Raw genomic sequence first — 22547 nt, 5'->3', positions numbered from 1 at the left:
CACGCTTCCCCTGCTGTTGCGCCTCTCAGCCCCGCTTGCAGGCCGGTCCTTTACACCGGCTGCGGTTGAGTTCTCCACGGTTCTCGTGGCCTTAACGCTGCCCCAGTCGCTGCGCCTCTCAGCCCCGATTGCAGCCCGGCCCTTTTCACCGGCCGCGGTCGAGTTCTCCGCCCTTTTTCCTCCGTTTTCCCTCCCCTACTCCACAGCCAACGCGGCCGACTTTCTGCTCGTGTCGCTGATCGGCTTACCCACCACCGTGGTAGAAGGGATGATCACTGCCTGTCGCTGATGGAGGGCTTCGTGTTCAGAATTTTTCTTTTTAACCCGGGTTCTCGATGCCTCCCATGCGATGTGGTGCTCAGCAGGATGATGAGGGCGGATGCCTCTTCTCGACGCCCGTTCTGAGGACGAAGCTGCCTTGGATGTAAAACTGCCGCAGGGTAAGATCGGACTCGTCGCCACTGTTGAGTGTGTGTGTCCCAGTTATGCTTATTATAAATCACTGGACACAGACAACAAGAATAACTTTAACAGGTCTTTACTATTCGGAGGTCAGGGCTGAACTGCCCAGCAAATCACTACACAACGTTTATATACCGGTGTGGTCACCACCGGTATTACAGTATACAGCAGCCAAGAGAAAGTAGTACATCTCTTAAAGTAGTTCTCTTAAGGTGGAACAGGTTACATACACCACATACACCACTAGATTGGAAGCTGGAATGGAACGCAGAAAAGGGAAGAGCCAGGAAGAGGCAAAACTTCTATTTCAGTGAGAAACAAAATATATGGGTGAGAGGAGAGATAGAAATGGAGAAAATGTAGATGGTTGAGGAAGAGGAAGGGATAATGTGAGAATAGGGAACAGCAGATACAGTGGGTATGGTTTTGGGCATCGCAATCCCAGGTAGATTGTGAATCTTTAAGTTGTACAGTTGATTGGCACCCCATCCACCACCTTAAACATTCACTCCCTCCACCACCAGCGTACCATGGCTGCAGTGTGTACCATCTACAAGATGCACTGCAGCAACTCGCCAAGGCTTCTTCGGTGGCACCTCCCAAACCCGCGACCTCTTCCACCTAGAAGGACAAGGGCAGCAGGTGCATGGGAACACCACCACCTCCAAGTTCCCCTCCGAGTCACACACCATCCTGACTTGGAAGTATATCACCGTTCCTTCATAGTTGCTGGGTCAAAATCCTGGAACTCCCTCCCGAACAGCACTGTGGGAGTACCTTCACCACACAGACTGTAGCAGTTCAAGAAGGTGGCGCACCACCACCTTCTCAAGGGCAATTAGGGATGGGCAATAAATGCTTGCCAGCGACACCACATTCCATGAACTAATTTTTAAAAACTTGGACATTGTTCATTGTGTCAAGAGAATAAAAAGAGCATGGATAAGGGGCAGTCACTTGTATACTGGAGAGTGAGTTTGAGGCAGATCCAACGTGAGTACCATTCAGCCTAGTGGTGGCCGCCCCTGGATATAGTTGTACATTACATCTATGATGCTATTTTCACCAGCTGGCTGGGCAGCTTGCCAGAGCTGCAAATGGGTTCAGGCCCCTAATAATTCAGGCAATCCACATTTGGCAAAAGTACCCTCCATTGAAGCAGGGATCCTAACATCAGTGATATCCTCTTTCTGCCTTCCACAAAGCCAATAATTCCTTGCTGGGTTAGGGTTTCACAGGCTCCTTCTCATTCCTTGCCCAGCTGACCATGCCCCATACGTAACCCAATACAGCGAGTACTGCCAGATTATTCAAATCACAAGCCCCACCCTGTACTCAGCCAACATACGTAGATACGTGCTTCCCACAATTGTCACTAGAAAACAATCAGGAGTGAAAACCTTGCCAGATATTTGTCGCCCTAACCCAAAAGCCAATTGTACTGTCACAACATGTCACTAACATCATGGATAGGGGAGTGTCTATGGCTGTTGTCGATATGGACTTCCAAAAGGCATTTGATAAAGTTCCACGCAAGAGATTATAAACAAAAATGAGGGCGCACGGAATTGGAGGTAAGCTTGTGACATGGGTTGTTAATTGGTTGGGAGGCAAGAGACAGAGAATAAGGATAAAGGGAATGTACTCTGATTGGCAGGACGCGACATGTGGTGTTCCCTAGAGATCTGTACTGGAGCCTCAGCTTTTCACCATATAGACCAATAACTTGGGTGAAGGATTATAGAGTGGTTTATCAAAGTTTGCAGATGACACGAAGTTAGGAGGCACAATAAGTTGTGTAGATGGGAGCAGGAAGTTACAAAGAGACAGACAAATTAAGTGAGTGAACTCCATCTGCCTTTTTCCCCCCAAAGTGTGAGGTAATCACTTTGGATCCAAGAAAAACAAAATCAGAATACTTACTTAATGTGGTTGACCAAGAGTTGTGGAGGAGCAAAAAGGATTTAATTGTCCAGGTAAACAAATCACTAAAAACTAGTGCACAGGTACAAAAAGTAATCAAAAATGCTAATGGTATGTTGGTCTTTATCTCAAGGGATTGGGAAACAGAGGAGAGGAAGTTATGCTTCTGTTGTACAGAGCGTTGTTCAGATCCCATCTGGAGTACTGCGTTCAGTTTTGCATACCACACCTCAAAAGGATATACTGGTCTTGAAGGGTTAACAGTGCAGATTCACCAGAACGATACCAGGGCTAAAAGGGTTAAATTATGAGGACAGGTTGCATAAGCTTGGCTTGTATTCCCTTGAGTTTAGACGGTTGTGAGGTGCTTAAAATGATAAAAGGATTCAATAGAGTAGGTACAGAGAAACGTTTTCCTCTAGTGGGGAATCCAGAACAAGGGGGCACAATCTTAAAATTAGAGCGAGGCCGTTCAGGAGTGAAATCAGGAAGCACTTTTTCCACAAGAAAGGTAGTGGAAATCTGAAATTCACTCCCCCAAAAGGCTGTGGATGCTGGGTCAATTGAAGCTTTCAAGACGGAGATAGGCAGATTATTGTTAGGTAAGGGTATCAAGGGATATGGTTCAAAGGCGGATAAGTGGGGTTGAGGTACAGATCAGCCATGATCTAATTCAATGGTAGAAAAAGGCTCAAGGTGCTGAATGGCCTACTGCTGTTCCTATAACTGCTGCCTTGGCTCAAACCAGCTAACACAACATAACCTGGGATTTTTTGATGAGATTGGCTTAGCTGCTCACAGCTCTAACAAGCCACTGAGGCAACTCCTTCATTTTTTTTTTGCCCATTGACATCACTAAACAACCAACAGCTGCAAAGATTCCTCAAGTTTTTAAAAAGTTTATTTACATGCCTGAACTTAAAATAAATACAGTGTGCAATTTTCAGGCCACAAGTTAAGCTATTGCCTCTCAAATTTTCCACTTCTGGTATGATCAACTTGTTCTGTCTCTCTCAGGTCAGTGGCTCATTCCGAAGGCCTTCCAATACAGACTGTTTGTATATTATACCATTATCAGCACACATGCAATTATTTGAGTTACTGGTCTCCAAACAACAAGTTTAGCCATTTACCCTACAGTTTACTGGATAGTTTCCGAGGTTAAAACATTTTCTTGACCTTTAACAGTTTTAAATCCGATTAAAGAATTGCTAAAATAGGAGTTTACTTTGAGCAGTATCAAATTCTAATTGGTGGTAAATTATATTTGCAAACTATGTCTATTGTGTGTCATCAAAACACTTTCCAGCAAAGATCACCACTCAGCTGTATATTAAAGCAACACAAATGGAGTAAATGCACGATGCCATATTGTACTGAACCCTCTAGGTCAGAGGGTTCCAGGTTCTACCCCAAGGTCTATGTCAAGTTAATGGATTTCAAAATAATTTAATTTTCATAAACTTGTTGACATGCAATCAGAAGTGGCAACATTTAACTTTTCCCAAATGTGTTTTGGTCCATCATCACAAAAAAGTTTATTTAATTCAACTCTTACTAAAAAATTTAATCCATTTTGACTTTGCTTTCCAATTGCTGATCTCTGCACTCAACAGAGGTGACCAGAGTGGAAAACGCCCAAACAATACTTGGCATTCTTTCAACCACACCAACTTCAGGTGAATGCACAAAACAAAACAAAAAAGTTTTTTAAAGTAACTCGCCTAATAGCTCAGTGAGTAATGTACTACTCGGTGCGAGACTGAGCTGTGCAAACTACAAGGTGAAAGGTTCAATTCCCCAATTTGTACCAAGTAGTTTATCACAGAGGGAGCAGCAGCAGTAGTGGCACTGCGATTGGCCTCGACACCCTTGAGCGAGGGAGGGAGAAAAACATGCCAGCTAAGGCTTTCACTCCAGATCACCAACCACTCGCTTGTGTTGGAAACTGCATGTACGCAAATGTCAGGCAAAGTCAGAATCAAGGTCAGCTGTGATGCTCTCCATGGGAGAATAGTGCCTTGGCTCAGGTGAAGAATGGCTAAATACCAAATGGCTGGTGCAAATTCCATCCCATTTCCCCACACCTCTGCCCTCACCCCCAGCTCTCTAACCCCTCCCAGAAGTGCGATAACCTCCCCTGTCCTCACCAGTCTCCGCATTTGACAGATCATCTTCCACTATTTCTGCCCCCTCCAACATGATCCCTCTACCAAACATATCTGTCCCTCCCTCTCCTTTCATTATTCCAATGGGACCATTCCCACCATGGCACCTTCTCCACTCTTCCTCACCCCCAACACCTGCTCTCCTTCCCCAAGACCTTCCCATGTGAGAGCAGCATCATCCAGAGCTCCAAACAGTCCTTCTGGATGAGACGGCAATTTACTTGTACGTCCTCAAGCCGAGTATACGCTGCTAATGTTCCCTTAAGCTACGTGGCCACACAGCGCTCTGAAGGTCCCGCGCAGCTGGCTTCTAAATGGGAAAACCACGGATGTGCAGTGTTTTAAATGGGCCGTGCAGCCCATTAAAGGGCCCCCCAAAAAATTACAGGGAACATTGTACACTGCTCATGTGGCCTCCTCTAGATCAGGGAGGCCAAACGTTGATTAGGTGATCACTTTGCTGGATACCTCCATTCTGTCTACATGTGCGAGCCTGAGCTACTGTCACTAGTTCAATTTAATTCTCCATCCTACTCCCACTTTGACCTCTCTGTCCTTGGCCTTCCTCGCTGTTCCAATAAAACTCAACGGAAGCTCAAGGAGCAGCTTCTCATCTTTCTATTAAGCACATTGTGACCCTCTGGCCTGAACACTGATTTCAGCAACTTCAGACTTAAATATAGTGAAAGGGGAGGTAGTGGAGATATGGGATGGGCTAAAAATTGATAGAGGAAGTGCTAAAAAGGCTGGCTGTACTTAAAGTAGAGAAGTCACCAGGACCAGATGGGATGCATTCAAGGATGCCAAGGGAAGTGAAGGTGGAAATTGCAGAGGTACTGACCATGATCTTCCAATCCTCCTTCGTGGACTGGAAAATTGCAAGTGTTACATGCTTGTTCAAAAAAAGGGTGCAAGGATAAACCCATCAACTACAGGCTAGTCAGTTTAACCTTGGTGGTGGGGAAGCTTTTAGAAACGATAATCTGGGGCAAAATTGAGTGATACATGTCAGTAGGAAGAACGAGGAGAGGCAATATAAACTAAAGGGTACAATTCTAAAGGAGAGGTGCAGGAACAGAGACCTGGGGGTATATGTGCACAAATCGTTGAAGGTGGCAGGGCAGATTGTGAAAGCAGTTAAAAAAGCATACGGGATCCTGGGCTTCATAAGTAGAGGCATAGAGTACAAAAGCAAGGAAGTTATGATGAACCTTTATAAAACACTGATTCGGCCGCAACTGGAGTATTGTGTCCAATTCTGGGCACCGCACTTTAGGAAGGCTGTGAAGGCCTTAGAGAGGATGTAGAAAAGATTTACAAGAATGGTTCCAGTGACGAGGGACTTTAGTTACGTGGCTAGACTAGAGAAGCTGGGGTTTTTCTCCTTAGAGCCGAGAAGGTTGAGAGGAGATTTGATAGAGGTGCTCAAAATCATGAGGGGTCTAGACAGGGTAGATAGAGGGAAACTGCTCCCATTGGTGGAAGGGTCAAGAAGCAGAGGATACAAATTTAAGGTGATTGGCAGACGAACCAAAGGCAACATGAGGGAAAACTTTTTTTCTACAGCGAGTGGTTATTATCTGGAATGTACTGCCTGAAAGCGTAGTGGAGGCAGATTAAATCGTGGCTTTCAAAAGGGCATTGGATAAGTACCTGAAGGAAAAATATTTGCAGGGCTACGGGGAAAGGGTGATGGAGTGGGACTAGCTGACGTGCTCTTGCAGAGGGCCAGCAAGGGTTCGACGGGCCAAATGGTTTTTCTATGCTGTAACCATTCTATGATTCTAACATCCACTCACTCCACCACTAGTGTGCTGTGGCTGTAGTGTACACTCTCTACAAGATGCATTGCAGCAAGTTGCCAAGGCTTCTTTGGCAACCCCTCCCAAACCTGCAACCTCCACTGACTAGAAGGACAAGGGCAGCAAGTGCAGGGGAACACCATCACCTCCAAGTTTCCCTCATTCACAAACCATTCCAACTTGGACATGCATCACCGTTCCTTCATCATCACTGGGTTAAAATCCTGGAACTCCCCACCCAACAGCATTGTAGGAGTACCTTCACCACAAGGACTGCAACGGTTCAAGAAGGCCCACCAGCACCTTCTCAAGGACAACTAGGGATGGGCAATAAATGCCGGCTTTGCCAGCGATGCCCACACCCCGAGAATGATTTTTTTTTTTTTTTAAACTTCAGACCTTAACCACGGTTTCCATTTTCTCCGACAGGAGGTGCTGGTAATATGGATGGATGTACTAGTGCTTCTGGAGATGGGGTGGGAGCAGGTTGGTGCGTGGGTTGGAGATTCCCATCGGTACACTGCCGGCCGGGTGGTCTGCACCCCTGGTATCAAACTGCATTTTTTCTTTTGACGGACTCCTGGGCTGCTGGAACCTGCTTTAATTTGCCAGGTTTTCCTGCTCCCCTCTTGATTAGCAATCCTGCTTTAACTAGTCACGCATTCTCTGGGTCTCATATGTCTTTTATTTCTCCAATTCCTCTCATCAAGTCTCCTTTTATCTTACACTATTAACACTTGTCATTACCCATCTTCTATTCTCCAACTAAGTGTGTGTGTGTGTTTTTGTTCCGCTACCCTCTTTCCCCTTGTTCTACTCCTTCATATAAGCTGTTCATTTGTAAAATGTTCCAGTTCTGAAGAAGGTTATATCTGAAATGTTAAAGTTTTTCCTTTATCCACAATTTAATACTGACTTTTTCTTTTGAGTGCCACGAAGAAATGGCCACTGCATGTGCCAAGTTGCTACAAGGAACAGTCCACCTCTTTATTGTTTCAAAGATGTGTCCTGTTGTTGGACTCTGGTCTCTTTCGGGACAGGACTCAGTTTTTGAAAGGTTTGCTCTTTGAAAGCTGCACATTGAGTGGCACAGCACCCGAACGGAATCACCAAGCCTTGGTCTAAGCTACATCAGTAGTAGTATCATTCAGCATCCAAAACCGTGTTAGTGGTAGCACTGAACGTGCCCAAAAAAATTTGCAATCTCACTCAAAGTATCAGGATGCTACAGAGAAAAGATACACCGAATATAAATTCTTAAAGCACAAAAGTTTGCATAGTCATAACAGCACTAGAACAGTCAAAAACCAATTACTCTCAAAGCTACATCTATACCACCATCTTTCACACTGCTGTTTAACAAGTAGTGTGTTAGAATATGAACTTAGTTTCCCCTAGTAACTATTATTTTTAAAATAAACATGCACACAGAAAGCTGAAAATGTTCCATTTGTTTGAGTCAAGCGTCAAAATGCTCACTGTGCAACTCTTTGGACAAGTACATGATCTTATAATTATGATTTGCTCCTTCCATTTTCCTTAAATACATGACATATTTGTAAGATGTTAGAAGCATTGGACTTTTGTTCTTGTGGTTCATAATGGGCCGTATTTTCCGATCGGAGGCTTCCTGCATGCAGAGGCCTCCGATCTGGAAAAAAAAAAATCTACGAACTTACCTGAGGGCTCCCGAGGTCCAGACAGATTCGCTCCTGGGCCTCTCCAAACTCGAAAATCGGCAGGGTCCAGGTATCCCAGAGGTGCAGGCAGTTCGCAAGCGTCCCTGGGATCACGTGGGCCATGGGGAGCCAATAGCAGAAGGAAATCTTCCTTCATACACTTGACAGATAGATCTGTCAAATATATGAAGGAGAACACCCCAAAAACACAGTAAAACATTAAATAAATTTCTAAAAAACCATCACATTTTTAAAAATGAGTTAAAATTACAATAAATTAAATATTTTAAACAAAAATTTAATTTTGAAAAAATTTAAGTTTTTTTTACAGGGCTAAAAATAAACTTACCTTTTTTAAAAAAGTATTTTTAAATTATAATGAGTGGGAAAAAAAAAATTTAAAAAATTTTTTTTTCCCCCCAAACTCTTATGCTGGTAAAAGCAGGCCTTACGCCTGCTTTTACCAGGTGTAAGATTTCTAAGGGTTTTCTGTAGGCGGAGGTTCTCCAGAAAGCGGAACTCTCCCCCCGCAGAGGCCCTTCTCCAGGGCAGGTGTCCGATCTGTCAAGAGCATTCTTGACAGATCGGAAATACCGGTTTTTAGTGCATGCCTGAAACCGGCATTTCCGATGTCCCTACGGGTGTGTACACAGCGCGTACCCACCCGTAGGCATCGGAAAATACGGCCCATTATTTAGCAATGCAACAATCTGCATTTATAGATCACATTTAACATAGTAAAACATCCCAAGGTGCTTCACAGGAGCGTTATCAAACAAAATTTGACACTATTTGAAAATAGAAATCACCATGGTTTAAAGAAAATATTTTAAACTAGGTGGATCAAATTAAGTAGAACGCATATTAAAATCCATTTGCCAATCCTGGTCCGTTGACTTAATTTGGCCAAAGCCTGTTGAATCCCACATTAGTCAGCAAATCATAGAATCAGACATTTACGGCACAGAAGGAGGCCATTCGGCCCATCGTGTCTGTGCCGGCCAAAAAAGAGCCACCCGGCCTAATCCCACTTTCCTGCTCTTGGTCCGTAGCCTTGTAGGTTACGGCACTTCAACTGCATAGTCAAGTACTTTTTAAATGTGATGAGGGTTTCTGTCTCTACCACCTTTTCAGGCAGTGAGTTCCAGACACCCACCATGTTCTCCAACTCCCCTCTAATCCTTCTACCAATTACTTTAAAACTATGGCCCTGGTTATTGACCGCTCTGCTAAGGGAAATAGGTCCTTCCTATCCACTCTATCTAGGCCCCTCATAATTTTATATACCTCAATCAAGTGTCCCCTCAGTCTCCTCTGCTCCAAAGAAAACAACCCCAGCATATAGAATCTTTCCTCAGCTAGAATTCTCCAGTCCTGGCAACATCCTCATAAATCTCCTCTGTACCCTCTCTAATGCAATCACATCTTTCCTGTAATGTGCTGACCAGAACTGTACGCAGTGCTCTAGCTGTGGCCTTACTAGTGTTTTATACAGTTTTAGCATAAACTCCCTGCTCTTATTATCTGTGCCTCAGCTAATAAAGGAAAGTATCCCATATGCCTTCTTAACCACCTTATCTACCTGTCCTGTTACCTTCAGGGATCTGTGGACATGAACTCCAAGGTGTCTCTGTTCCTCTACACTTCAGTATTCTACCATTTATTGTGTATTCCCTTGCCTTGTTAGCCCTCCCCAAATGCATTACCTCACACATCTCCAGATTGAATTCCATTTGCCACTTTTCTGCCCACCTGACCAGTCCATTGATATCTTCCTGCAGTCTACAGCTACCTTCCTCACCATCAACCACACGGCCAATTTTTGTATCATCTGCAAACTTCTTAATCATGCCCCCTACTTTGAAGTCTAAAATCATTGATATATTCCACAAAAAGCAAGGGACCAGTACCGAGACCTGCGGAACCCCACTGGAAACAGCTTTCCAGTCACAAAAACACCCATCGACCATTACCCTTTGCTTCCTGCCACTGAGCCAATTTTGGATCCAACTTGCCACTTTCCCTTGGATCCCATGGGCTTTTACTTTTCTGACCAGTCTGCCATGTGGGACCTTGTCAAAAGCCTTGCTAAAATCCATATAGACTACATCAAATGCACTACCCTCATCAACCCTCCTCAAAAAAAAATCAAGTTAGTCAGACACGACCTTCCCTTAAAAAATCCATGCTGACTGTCCTTGATTAATTTGTGCCTTTCTAAATAACGATTACAGTCCCTCAGAATTTTTTCCAATAATTTGCCCACCAAGGTTAGGCTGACTGGCCTATAATTACTTGGTCTATCCCTTTCGCCCTTTTTGAACAGTACAATGTTAGCAGTTCTCCAGTCCTTCAGCACCGCACCTGTAGCCAGAGAGGATTGGAAAATGATGGCCAGAGTCTCCGCTATTTTGCCCCTTGCTTTGCTCAACAGCCTGGGATACAATTCATCCGGGCCTGGCGATTTATCTACTTTCAAAGATGCTAAACCCCTTAATGTTCCCTCTCACTATGTTTATCTTATCTAATATTTCACATTCCTCCTCCTTAACTACAATGTCTGCATCGTCCCTCTCTTCTGTGAAGACAGACACAATGAGCAAAGTATTCATTAAGAACCATACCCACATCTTCCGCCTCCACACACTGGTTACCTTTTTGGTCTCTAATAGGCCTTACTCTTTCCTTAGTAATCCTCTTGCTCTTTATAAAACACCTTTGGGTTTTCCTTGATTTTACTTACTGACAAGCCTTGTAGTGAATAGAGGCTTTGAGGGGTCAAGAGGTAAGCCACTGGTCAGAGTACCCTGCCTCTGCCCTACTCTAGTAGTCACAGTGTCGATATGTCTGTTCTAGTTCAGCTTCTGGTCAATGGTGAACCCCAAGATATTGATGGTGTTGGCATTGCTCTTCACCAACAGCATCATGGGATCCCCCACATCCACCCAAACAGGCAGACGTTTAACGTCTCATCAAAAACACAGCACCTCCAGCAATAGACCGCTCCCCCAGCGCTGTACTGATCATCAGCCCAGACTGCGCGCCCAAGTCTCTAAAGTGGGACTTGAACCCACAACCTTGGAAAATCAGCTGGTATCTATCTGTATATAAAAGCACACTTTGCAGTATCACTTAAGTACCAAATCTAAAAATGCATCAATGCACATTAGCAGTTTCTTCATCGCACATCAAGAATGTACTTGTTTTCCAATTGTTAACTCCTCTTACAAACCAATGAACAGTACTGCAATCCTCCAAGTTTCACAGGCTTTGGCTGAATTATTCCCCCCCCCCCCCCCCAACCCAGGTAATTACAATAGAACACAAATACAGGGAGAGGAGCAATCTGTTCCCCACAAAACCATTTCAAATTTGATTCACAGGAAAACAGGGGGGGGGGGGGGGAAATTCACAAGGATTGGAGTTCTAATACAAATGACAATTAATTTACTACCTTTTTAACATCCACATTCAATGTCATTTTGTTTCACTCTAAAGCTTAATCTCTACAATATTCCTAATTTTTTTAAACCTAGAGTTCTGAACTAATTTCTTCTGTACCTGCTTTCAAGTGAATGTTTACAACAAAACAATTAACAGTTGTAATTACAAACTCAGATGGCAATTTCAAAAACATCACCACAGTTCCTAAACAAGAGAGGTGAAAAAACTGTTAATTACGCTAGTATTTTTTCCAATATTATTTTTCTTTCACTAAATCTGAAGCAGTAAATTTAGCATTTTACACTTAGAAGATTAGAGATTACACAGAATCTGGGTCTATGTAAAAAGGAGCCATTAGGAGGGGTAGGTTAAAGAGAGGAGCTGTAAGGAAGGCCTTGCGTGTCAGCATTGACTCAGAAGTAGCACTCATGCATCGCGGTCAAAAGGTCGTGGGTTCAAGCCCCAGTCCAGAAACTGGAGCACATAATCTAGGCGGACACCCTAGTGCAGTAGCGAGGGAGTGAGGTACTGTCACAAGTGCCTTCTTTCAGATGAGATGTTAAACCGAGGCCCTATCTGCCCTCTCAGGTGGGCCCAATAGATCCCATGGCATGGCTCGAAGGAGGGCAAAGTGCCCTGGGCAATATTTATCTCTCGCCCAACACTGCCCAAAACAGATTATCTGGTCATTTATCTCATTGCTATTTCTGGGAATTTGCGCTGCACAAATTGGTTGCCACGTTTCTTACGTTACAACAGTACACTTCGAAGTACAGGTAGACTATCCTTTATCCGAAAACCTCGTGACCAGCCGTGTTTCGGTTTTCGGAGAATTTCGGATTTCGGAAGGTGGGTCGGCGGGGGGGGGGGTCGGGGCCGGCGGGGGGGTCCGCGGGGGGGGGGGGGGGTCGGGGGTCGGCGGGGGGGGTCCACGGGGGGTCGTGCGCACGGCGTAAGTCGGTGGGGGTCGGGGTCGGTCCGCGGGGGGGGGGTCGGCGAGGGTCGGGGTCGGCGGGGGGTCGTGCGCACGACTTACGCTGAACGAAAAAACCTTCGGTTTTTAGAGGGTTTCGGTTTTCAGAAGTTCGGATAAAGGGTAGTCTACCTGTACTTCATTAGCGGTGATCCTGAGGTTGTGAAAGGCACGATATAAATGCAATGGTGACGGAGACGATATGGGGTCGAAAGCCCAGCTTCAGGTCAAACAGGACACCAAGGTTGCGAACAGTCTAGTTCAAACTGAGACTGTGACCATGGAGGGGGAAAGAGTGTCTGTGGCAAGTGTTTGTGGCAGGGGCTGAAGAGGACAGCTTTGGTCTTATGGATGTTTAACTGGAGGAAATTACGACTCATCCAAGACTGGATGTCAGACAACCAATCTGGCAATAAAGAGGCAGTGGAGGGGTCGAGAGAGGTGGTGGTGAGGGAGGGTGGGGTGTTCTGAAGCGGACCTCGGATGTCACCAATGAGGAATAGGAGGAGGCCAAGAATAGATCCTTGGGAGACTCCAGGGCAACCGTGCAGGGGTGGGAAGGGAAAATATTGCTAGAGATGCTTTGGTTTACAATTGGATGCTATTTAATATAGATAAATGTAGTATGGATGTAGGTAGTGCTAATGCTAACCATGTGTATACAATGCAGGGTTATGAACCAAGGTCTGTTGAGTGAGAATGAGACCTAGCTGTTATAGTACCTGAATTTTTAAAGATTCATGACTAGTGCTGTGAAGCTATAGCAAACACAGTATTAGGATATATTGCTAAGATGATCCAATATGAAACAGAAAGCACTATACTGTCCTTGTACAAGACCTTGATTAGAATACAGTGTTCAGTTTTAGTCCCTTCATTTGATGGGTGAGAGGCCCTAAACAAAAAGAGGGCCACTTGATTGACACCTAGCTTAAAAGTCCTTAGTTATCACTGTAGGCTTAGAGACCTGGGTCCTTTCACGCTAGAAAAGCATAGACTCGAGATATTTAATTGAGGTTTATAAAATAATGAAGGGAATGAACTGTGTCCATGTGGATAGACTCTTTGAATTGGATGGATTAGGGTGAACCGGGGACATGTGTAGAAGTTAAATATGTTAGATATCACATTTTTCTTTTCAGGGGGATCATTGATCTTGAAAACAAGATGTGTTGGGCAGTGAGTGCGGATTTGCTACAAGTATTCAAAAGGGAGATGGATGAGATTTTATGGCTGTGTCTGATATTGCAGTCTAAAGATAAGGGGTAAGCCATTTAGGACTGAGATGAGGAGGAATTTCTTCACCCAGAGAGTGGTGAATCTGTGGAATTCTCTACCACACAAAGCAGTTGAGGCCAATTCATTAAATATATTCAAGAAGGAGTTAGATATATTTCTTAAGGCTAAAGGGATCAAGGGATATGGGGAGAAAGCAGGGATAGGGTACTGCGTTTGGATGATCAGCCATGATCTCATTGAATGGCGGAGCAGGCTCGAGGGGCCGAATGGCCTACTCCTGCTCCTATCTTCTATGCAGCATACAAAGAGTAAGTGAGGTATTGGGCGAGGTGTTTCATGGTCAGAGTGGTCTCCTGGAACTTGTCTTTATTGCCTTCAGGAACAGATGAGAAATTCCCGGACCTTTTATTCCCCGACTTGGGCTGGGCTTTTTTTGTGTGCTTTTTGTTATGCCTGCCCCAGGAGATTAAGTGCCTTCTGGTGGGTTGGGTCTCATGATGTTCCCTTGCACCATGACTGTTTGAGACAGTTGTTTTTTTTTTACTGTGTTTGCAGGTTTTGATGTCTGGTCCCATTTCCTCTGGGTTTGCAGTATTCCTTTAGAATGCAGAAATACAAGTGTGGAATAAAGGTATTGATCTGGAGAGAGTCATCTGCAAACCAAGAGTTTCCTAAACTTTGCCAGCAACCTGTTGATCTTAGGCTGTCAGCAAAATGATGAAATGTCCAATCTGAAGACATCAGAAGTTACCACCAACTTGCAACTAGAAGAATAACGTGAGACAAAAATTAACTGAATTGTCCCTGTAATGCATTATTGGAAAATGCAGATGAGATGCTTTGAATCTCAGTTCTGAAAATACACAGGGAAACAAGGGTTTTCCCAGACACATTTAAAGAAAACCCTTCAATTTTGCTTTTTCGGACTGAGAGAGAAATGCCCTCTGTATTTGTGCTGCACTATATGCATGACTCCCAAGTGGAGTTTTAACATGTAGATGAGAAATAGATGGAAATCAGATACATAATATTCACCAGTGCAAAAAGACACTATCACCAGATAAATTAGGCAAGGCGTTCCTTAAGCCAAAATGAGTCAAGGCAACAGTCAGAAAAACCTTCAGTCCAGGACGCTTAAATAATGCGCTTTAACAGGACTAACAATAAAAACAAGCTGTTTACCTTCGTTTTTTTCTTCAAGTGATCAAATTGGTAATTGCTTAACAAGTTAAAGAATTGCTATTATACACTACTATTACATATAAGTTGGTTTGTTTTATTACAAAAGTATAATTAAAAAAGGCGACTTGCCACCCAAAACATATTTACACAATTAATACTAACCATCCACCTACTTCTATTCATATTTGTTCCAATAACAGGTTCTAGCAACATCAAGAGAGAGCACAAGTTATAAGGCAGGCTTGAGAACAAACGCTGCAAGAATAGTGACTGGGATCAAATAACAAAGAAATCAATGAGGTTAACATATGTCCTACCATGAAAGAAAGATTTCCATTTATATAGTCCTTTCATGACCTCAGACTGTCCGAAAGCACTTTCCAGGCAATAAAGTACTTTTGAATTATAGTCGCTGTTGTAATGTAGGAAAAGCTGTAGCCAATTCTGCACATAACAAAGTCCCACAATGACCAGTTAATCTGTTTTTAGTGATGTTGGTTGACGGATGAATATTGGCCAGGACACTGGAGAGAACACCCTTGCTCTTCTTCAAAATAATGCCATGGGAGCTTATGTCCACCTGAGAGGGCAGACGGGGCCTCAGTTAAAGTCACACCCAAAAGACGACACCTCTGACACTTCAGCACTGTACTGGAGTGTCAGCCTGGATTTTGTGCTGAAGTCTCTGGAGTGGGACTTGAACCCACAACTTTCTAACTCTAAGGCAAGAGTGCTACCACAGCCACGACTGGCATGTTTGACACAAAAATTTGCATTTATAGTGCGCCATTAAAGTAGAAAAATGTCCCACCATACTTAGCAGAAGTGCAATCAGGCAAAAACTGACACTGAGCCCAAGAAAGAGACATTAGGACATGTGACCAAAAGCTTGGTCAAAGAGGTAGGTTTTAAAGGTTGTCTTAAAAGGAGCAAAGAGATGTAGAGAGGTTTAGGAAAGTAATTCCTGAGCTTAAGGTTTAGCTAGCTGTTGGCACGACCATCAATGGCGGGGCGACAGAACTAGGGCACAAGGGGCCAGAATTGGAAGAGCGCAGAGTTCTCAAAGGGTTGCATGGCTGGAGGAGGTGAGAGAGACATGGAGGAGTGAGGCCATGAAGGGATTTGAACACAAGGCTGTGAATTTTAAAAGAGGCATTGGTGGACCAAGAGCCAAAGGAGGTCAGCGAGTACAGGGGTGGTGGATGAAAGAGTGGTGCAAGTTAAGATACGGGCAGCAGAATTTGGGATGAGCTCAAGTTTATGGTAGGTTGAATACGGGAGGCAGGGAGGAGAGTATTGGAATAATCAAGTCTGGAGGTAACAAAAGTACAGATGAGGGTTTCAGTAGCAGATGGGCTGAGGCAGGGATGGAGACAGGCAATATTACGGAGGTGGATGTAGGCGGTCTTTGTGATGGAGAAGATATGGGGTCAGAAGCTCTGGTCATGGTCAAATAGGACACTGCGGTTGCAAACAGTCTGGTTCAGCCTGAGACAGTGGCCAGGGAGCCAACTTATTGATAAAGAAACAGAGGACTGGAGGATCTTCACCAAGTTGCTGATTATTAGAAGGCTCACTGCTGAACTGGTGTCCTTTGGATATTGAGCAAACATGATGATTCTGGGTCAGGTCATAAGTTTCGAGCGACTGGTCCTGGCTCACATCAAAGCCAGTGTTCCCGCCTCTCTTGACCAACACCAGTTTGCCTATCGTGCAAACAGATCAACGGAGGATGCAATCACAACTGCTCTACACTCTGCACTGAATCACTTAGATGGTAAAGAGACCTACATCAGAATGCTGTTCATAGACTACAGCTCAGCATTCAACACTATCGTCCCCAACAAGCTGGCCACCAAACTCCACACTCTTGGCCTGAACACTTCCCTCTGCAACTGGACCCTGGACTTCCTAACAAACAGACCCCAGTCTGTCAAATTAGGTAACCACACCTCCCCCCCCCGACCCTGAACACGGGGGCCCTACAAGGATGTGTGCTGAGCCCCCTCCTCTATTCCCTCTTCACCCACGACTGTGTGGCTGTTCATGGTTCCAACACCATCATCAAGTTTGTGGATGATACCACGGTAGTAGGCCAGATCACCAACAACAATAAGTCAGCCTACAGGGAGGAGGTCCAGCATCTCGTGAAGTGGTGTGCCGATAACAACCTGGCCCTTATCAAGAAAACCAAAGAAATCATTGTGGACTTCAGGAAGTCTAAAGGCGGAAGTCACACCCCCATCCACATCCATGGGGCTGTGGTGGAAAGGGTGGACAGCTTTAAGTTCCTCGGAGTCCACATCACGGAAGACCTCTCCTGGTCCCTCAATACCTCCTCTGTGGTGAAGAAGGCCCAGCAGCGCCTATATTTCCTAAGGAGGCTGAAGGGATGTAACCGGTCACCCCTGATCCTCTCTAACTTTTACCGCTGCACAATAGAGAGCATCCTGACAAACTGTATCACAGTATGGTATGGCAGCTGTAGCTACTATGACCGGAAAGCCCTGCAGCGGGTAGTCAAAACTGCCCAACGCATTTCCGGCACCCGGCTACCGACCATAGAGCACATATACCAGAAACGCTGTTTACGGAGGTCACGGACCATCACCAAAGACCCTACCCACCCCAGCCACAGTCTGTTCACCCTCCTGCCATCTGGGAGACGCTACAGATGCATTCGCACCCGAACGACCAGATTTAGGAACAGCTTCTTTCCCAGGGCTGTCATCCTACTGAACTCCACAAATAAACTCTAAAGCCTGCACATCTGCCAATGCACTTTATTATGGTTATGTTTATGTTAATGTATCACAAGCCAAATGAATGTTGAATGTTTAAATGTCTTAATCTAAATATACACTCTCGGGAGCCGCAAGCCTACATTTCGTTGTACTGCACTTGTGCACTAACAATGACAATAAAGTTGATTATGATTATGATAATGATATGAAATTCTTTAAATAGCATCTCTAAGCACCAGCAGCAGGTTAATGTTGGTCCAAGTACATTTTTACAGTAGATAAGTAGAGCGCTTAAAGCAAACACTGTAGAGATGGCTCGGATTAGAACAAAAAGTTAACGTGGCAAATAAAAAAGGTATACTTTTTTTAAAAATTTGTTTACGGGATGCGGGCGTAGCTGGCAAAGCCAGCATTTATTGCCCATCTCTAATTGCCCTCGAGCAGGTGGTGGTGAGCCGTCTTCTTGAACCACTGCAGTCCGTGTGGTGAAGGCACTCACAGTGCTGTTAGGGAGTTCCAGGATTTTGACCCAGCGACGATGAAGGATCGGCGATATACTTCCAAGTCAGGATGGTGTGTGACTTGGAGGGGAACTTGGAGGTGGTGGTGTTCTCATGCACCTACTGCCCTTGTCCTTGTCGGGGAAGAAGTTGTGGGTTTGGGAGGTGCTGCCGAAGAAGCCTTGACGAGTTGCTGCAGTGCATCTTATAGAGATGGTACACACTGCAGCCACGGTACGCTGGCGGTGGAGGGGGTGAATGTTATTTTATTTTAATTATATGTATTTTTCCACAAAGGTGCATATAAGCCCTTTAAATTGCTTTGCAACGTTTATAAATAATGCTGGTAATTTGACCAATATTTTGTAATTAGTTCTGTGGTAACTAACTGCACTCCAACTATGAACTGTAAACATCTCCTGGTTCTGATGAAAGGCGGTGGACCTGAAGTGTTAACCTTCAGTTAACCTGAAGTGTGAACCTTATTTTCCTCTCTCTACAGATGCTGCCACACCTGCTGAGTGCAGCAACATTATTTCTAGCTGTCTTTCCAGTTCAGCAACATTATTTCCTCCGCTTTTGTTGTTTTCATGCTCATTAATCTTTATGCTGACTATATATATCTTTAGATTAAATTGCATATTCTTTCGTTTAGGGGGGTATTTGAATAAAGCATTTAGTTCGATTTGTAAAGCAAGCAGATGCCTCACTGCCGACCCGGGATGAACACTCAGCACCGTTTTACACTGGATGTCTAATTGGCTCCTCGAGCGTCTTTCCCTGTCGCAAACCATCCAGATTCCAGGGACGATGCGAAAATAACGCCCCCCAATAGTCAGCAGGCTAACACATCAGCCTCTGTCGGTATTCAGCACTGGCCTGACGCTAGAAATACAAGGCACTGTAACTGACAAATGTTCATTCAGAACAGCGAATTGCTCTACATTGTATCTTCATAGAAAAAAGAGAAAAAGTTACCGAAGGTGCACAGACCTCGATTTTAATTATGCAACGGCCGAAAACGCGATTATTCTTTCTGCGGTCCCTGGGAGAAACTGGATTCATAGTGAACCTGCTCAGCAACAGCAATTTAACAGCATTATAAAAGGGTTTTCTTGAATTAAATTGCACTATATAATGCCTTCAAAGTACCGGGACAGCTTGCAAACTACTAATGCAGTTTGTACTAAACAACTAACGGAGGAGGAGGCTCCACCAACATCCCCATCCTCAATGATGGTGGAGCCTAGCACCCGAATGTAAAAGACAAGGCTGAAGCACTGGTGCCTTGTTGGTGATCCTTCTGAGCCTCCCTCCAAGGTCCCCACCATCACAGATGTCAGTCTTTCAGCCAATTCGATTCGCTCCACGTCATAAAGAAATGGCAGAGTGCTCTGGGCACGCCAAAGGCTGCTGGCCCACAACATCCCTGTTCTGGTGCTGAAGCCCTCTGCTCCAGAACTAGCCATACCTCTAGCCAAGGTGTTCCAGCCTCTAGCCAAACTGTCATACAGCTACAACACTGGCATCAACAGGAAAATGTGGAAAATTGCTCAGGTATGTTCTGTTCATAAAAAGCAGGACAAATCTAACCTGGCCAATTACCACCCTATCAGTCTACACTCAATTATCAGCAAAGTGATGGAAGATGTCACCGACAGCACTCTCAGCGGCACTTACTCACCAATAACCTGCTCACTGATGTTCAGTTTGTGTTCTGTCAGAACCACACAGCTCCAAACCTCATTACAGCCTTGGTCCAAACATGGGCAAAAGAGCTGAATTTCAGAGATGAGAGAGTGACTGCCTTTGGCATCAAGGCAGCATTCGACCAAGTGAGGCACCAAGGAGCCCAAGTAAAACTGAAGTCAATGGGAATCAGGGGAAAACACTCCACTGGCTGGAATCATACCTAGCACAAAGGAAGATGAGTGGAGGTCAATCATCACAGCCCAGGACATTGCTGTAGGAGTTCCTCAGGGCAGTGTCCTAGGTCCATCTATTTGCAGCTGCCTCATTGATGATCATCCTTTCATCAGAAGGTGGGGCTGTTCACTGATGATTGCACAGTGTTCTGCTCCATTTGCAATTCCTCAGATAATGAAACAGGCCATGCAGCAAGAACTGGAGAACATCCCACTTGGGCTGATAAGTGGCAAGTAACATTTGTACCACAAAAGTGTCAGGTAATGACCTTCTCCAACAAGAGATAGCCTAACCACCTCCTATTGACACTCAATGGCATTACCATCACTGACTCTCCCACCAATGTTGGGGGGGGGGGGGGGGGGTGTGGAGGAGTCGCCATTGACCAGAAACTCAACTGGACCAGTCACATAAATGCTGTGGCTACTAGAGCAGGTCAGAGACTGGGTATTCTGCAGTGAGTGGCTCACCTCCTGACTCCCCAAAGCCTTTCTACCATCTAGAAGGCACAAGCCAGGAGTGTGATGGAATACTCTCAACTTGCCTGGATAGGTGCAACTGCAACACTCAAGAAGCTCGACACCATCCAGGACAATTGCCTCACAGCGCCAGGGACCCGGGTTCGAATCTGGCCTCAGGTGACTGTCTGTGTGGAGTTTGCACATTCTCCCCGTGTTTGCGTGGGTTTTCTCCGGGTGCTCCGGTTTCCTCCCACAGTCCAAAGATGTGCGGGTTAGGTTGATTGGCTATGATAAATTGACCCTTAGTGTTAGGGGGATTAAATACGTGGGGTTACGGGGATAGAGTGGGATATGTGTTGGTGTAGGGGCTACGGGGATCGGGTGGGATATGTGTCGGTGCAGGCTCGATGGGCCAATGGCCTCTATCTGCACTGTGGGGTTTCTGTGATTCTGTGAAAGCAGTCCACGTGATCAGCACCCCAACAACCAGATATCCACTCCTTCCCCATTGGTGTACAATGGCTGCAGCGTGCACCATCTACAGGAAGCACTGCTGCAAGTTGCCAAAAGCTTCTTTGGCAGCACCTCCTAAACCCATGACATCCAGCACCTAGAAGGACAAGAGCAGCAGGAGCATGGGAACACCACCACCTCCAGGTTCCCTTTCAAGTCGCACACCATCCTGACTTGGGCATATATTGCAGTTCCTTCATCATGGCTGGGCCAAATTTCCTGGCACTCGCTCCCTAACAGCACTGTGAGAGTACCTACACCACATGGACTGCAGCAGTTCAAGGCAGCTCACCACCACCTCAAGGGCAACTAGCAATGGGCAATAACTGCTGGCCTTGCCGGAGATGCCCATGTCTGCAGAATGAACAAAAAAAATGTATTGCACGATCTGAAATGTAGACCACTCAAAAAAGTACGAGGAAACCTTGTTCATAGGATTATGCAATATTTAGGAATTCATTGCACCAAACATCAGAGCTGAGACGGCACGAGTGACAACTTCAAAACGTTTTTCATAAATGCGCGCAGTCTGTCAGTGGCAAGGTTTGCGGCGATTGTCGCTCCTGCAATGTATTAAATTGGGGGGGGGGGAAATCGCGTGTCGCCCACAACGCAGAGATGTCTACAGCATAGAGACGATAAAAATAAATGCACTTTTCGATTACATAAACTGTGAAGGATCTACTTTTCGATTAAATAAACTGTGAAGCAAATATTTCCACCTGCACTGCTTTAGAGAAGAGTGCAACTCGTAGCAACTTGAAAATTAAAAAAAAAACACAGTAAAGTATTGGAAAATACAGCAAGACAATTGTTTTAAGTTTCAGCAGTGCAACAGCTCTGTCTGAAGACTGCCACTGGAAAACATTCGACACCTCATCAGGTTTGAAATAGTCGAGGTGCCTCTTCCACTTACCTGGTGTAATCGTTTGGGTCCGAACAAACAAACAAAAAATACATTAAAGGAAACCTAATAAATGAAATGAAAATGTCATTGGCAGCGGCGAGTGTGGACGCCAGTCCCTCACTTACCTGGTGTAACGTGTCGGGAGGGAGCTGGGACGCTCGGAACAACTCGCCAACTTTAGCTCCGGCTGCAACTTTGCCGGTGGTGTCGGCATCGGAGCGGGCGCGGGAGAAGAGCTGGGAGAAGCACTTCTCCTCCTGGTCACTCAGGAGCATCCCCGGGGCTCGCCCGCACTCCCGGACACTTCCCCCTGGGGGGCGGGGCGGGACGGAGCTGCCTGGCCGGCTCACTCGCTCAAGCCTGCCTATCTGTCTGTCTGTCGCAGACTCTTCCGCCCTCTGCCACTTTTTCCTGTTTAGTTCACATTTCCTCCCTCAGCCGCCGCCGCCGCCATTTGTTGGAAGCAGCCGCCGTGACGTCACCGCCGCCCGGCAGCAGCTGCAAGGGGTCAAGTCCGGCTCCTGAACAAGAGGGTGCTGCTGCTGCTGGTGCTGGCGACCCGCACCCAGGATGGGTTTTAAAAACCTCATGCAACCCGCTCTCCATCTACCAAAAAAAACCCCA

General features: G+C 45.4%; 1 protein-coding gene across 3 annotated transcripts in view; it reads right to left on the bottom strand.

Annotated features, from left to right (window-relative positions):
* The window catches only part of reps2 (RALBP1 associated Eps domain containing 2), a 324931-nt gene extending 302714 nt beyond the window's left edge, over window positions 1-22217 (bottom strand). For all 3 annotated transcript variants that reach the window (XM_086006315.1, XM_086006317.1, XM_086006316.1), the window contains exon 1: window positions 22049-22217. In XM_086006315.1, coding sequence (XP_085862441.1) covers window positions 22049-22198 — 150 coding nt within the window. In that variant the 5' untranslated portion in view covers window positions 22199-22217. The remainder of the gene's footprint in view (window positions 1-22048) is intronic.
* Window positions 22218-22547: the final 330 nt, after the last annotated feature.

Source organism: Somniosus microcephalus, chromosome 14 (assembly GCF_052327205.1).
Source record: "Somniosus microcephalus isolate GS21.2 chromosome 14, FLI_Smic_1.0, whole genome shotgun sequence".
Lineage (NCBI taxonomy): Eukaryota > Metazoa > Chordata > Chondrichthyes > Squaliformes > Somniosidae > Somniosus > Somniosus microcephalus.
The sequence above is the reverse complement of the archived record's forward strand: the minus strand, read 5'-3'. Positions and strand labels throughout refer to the sequence as shown.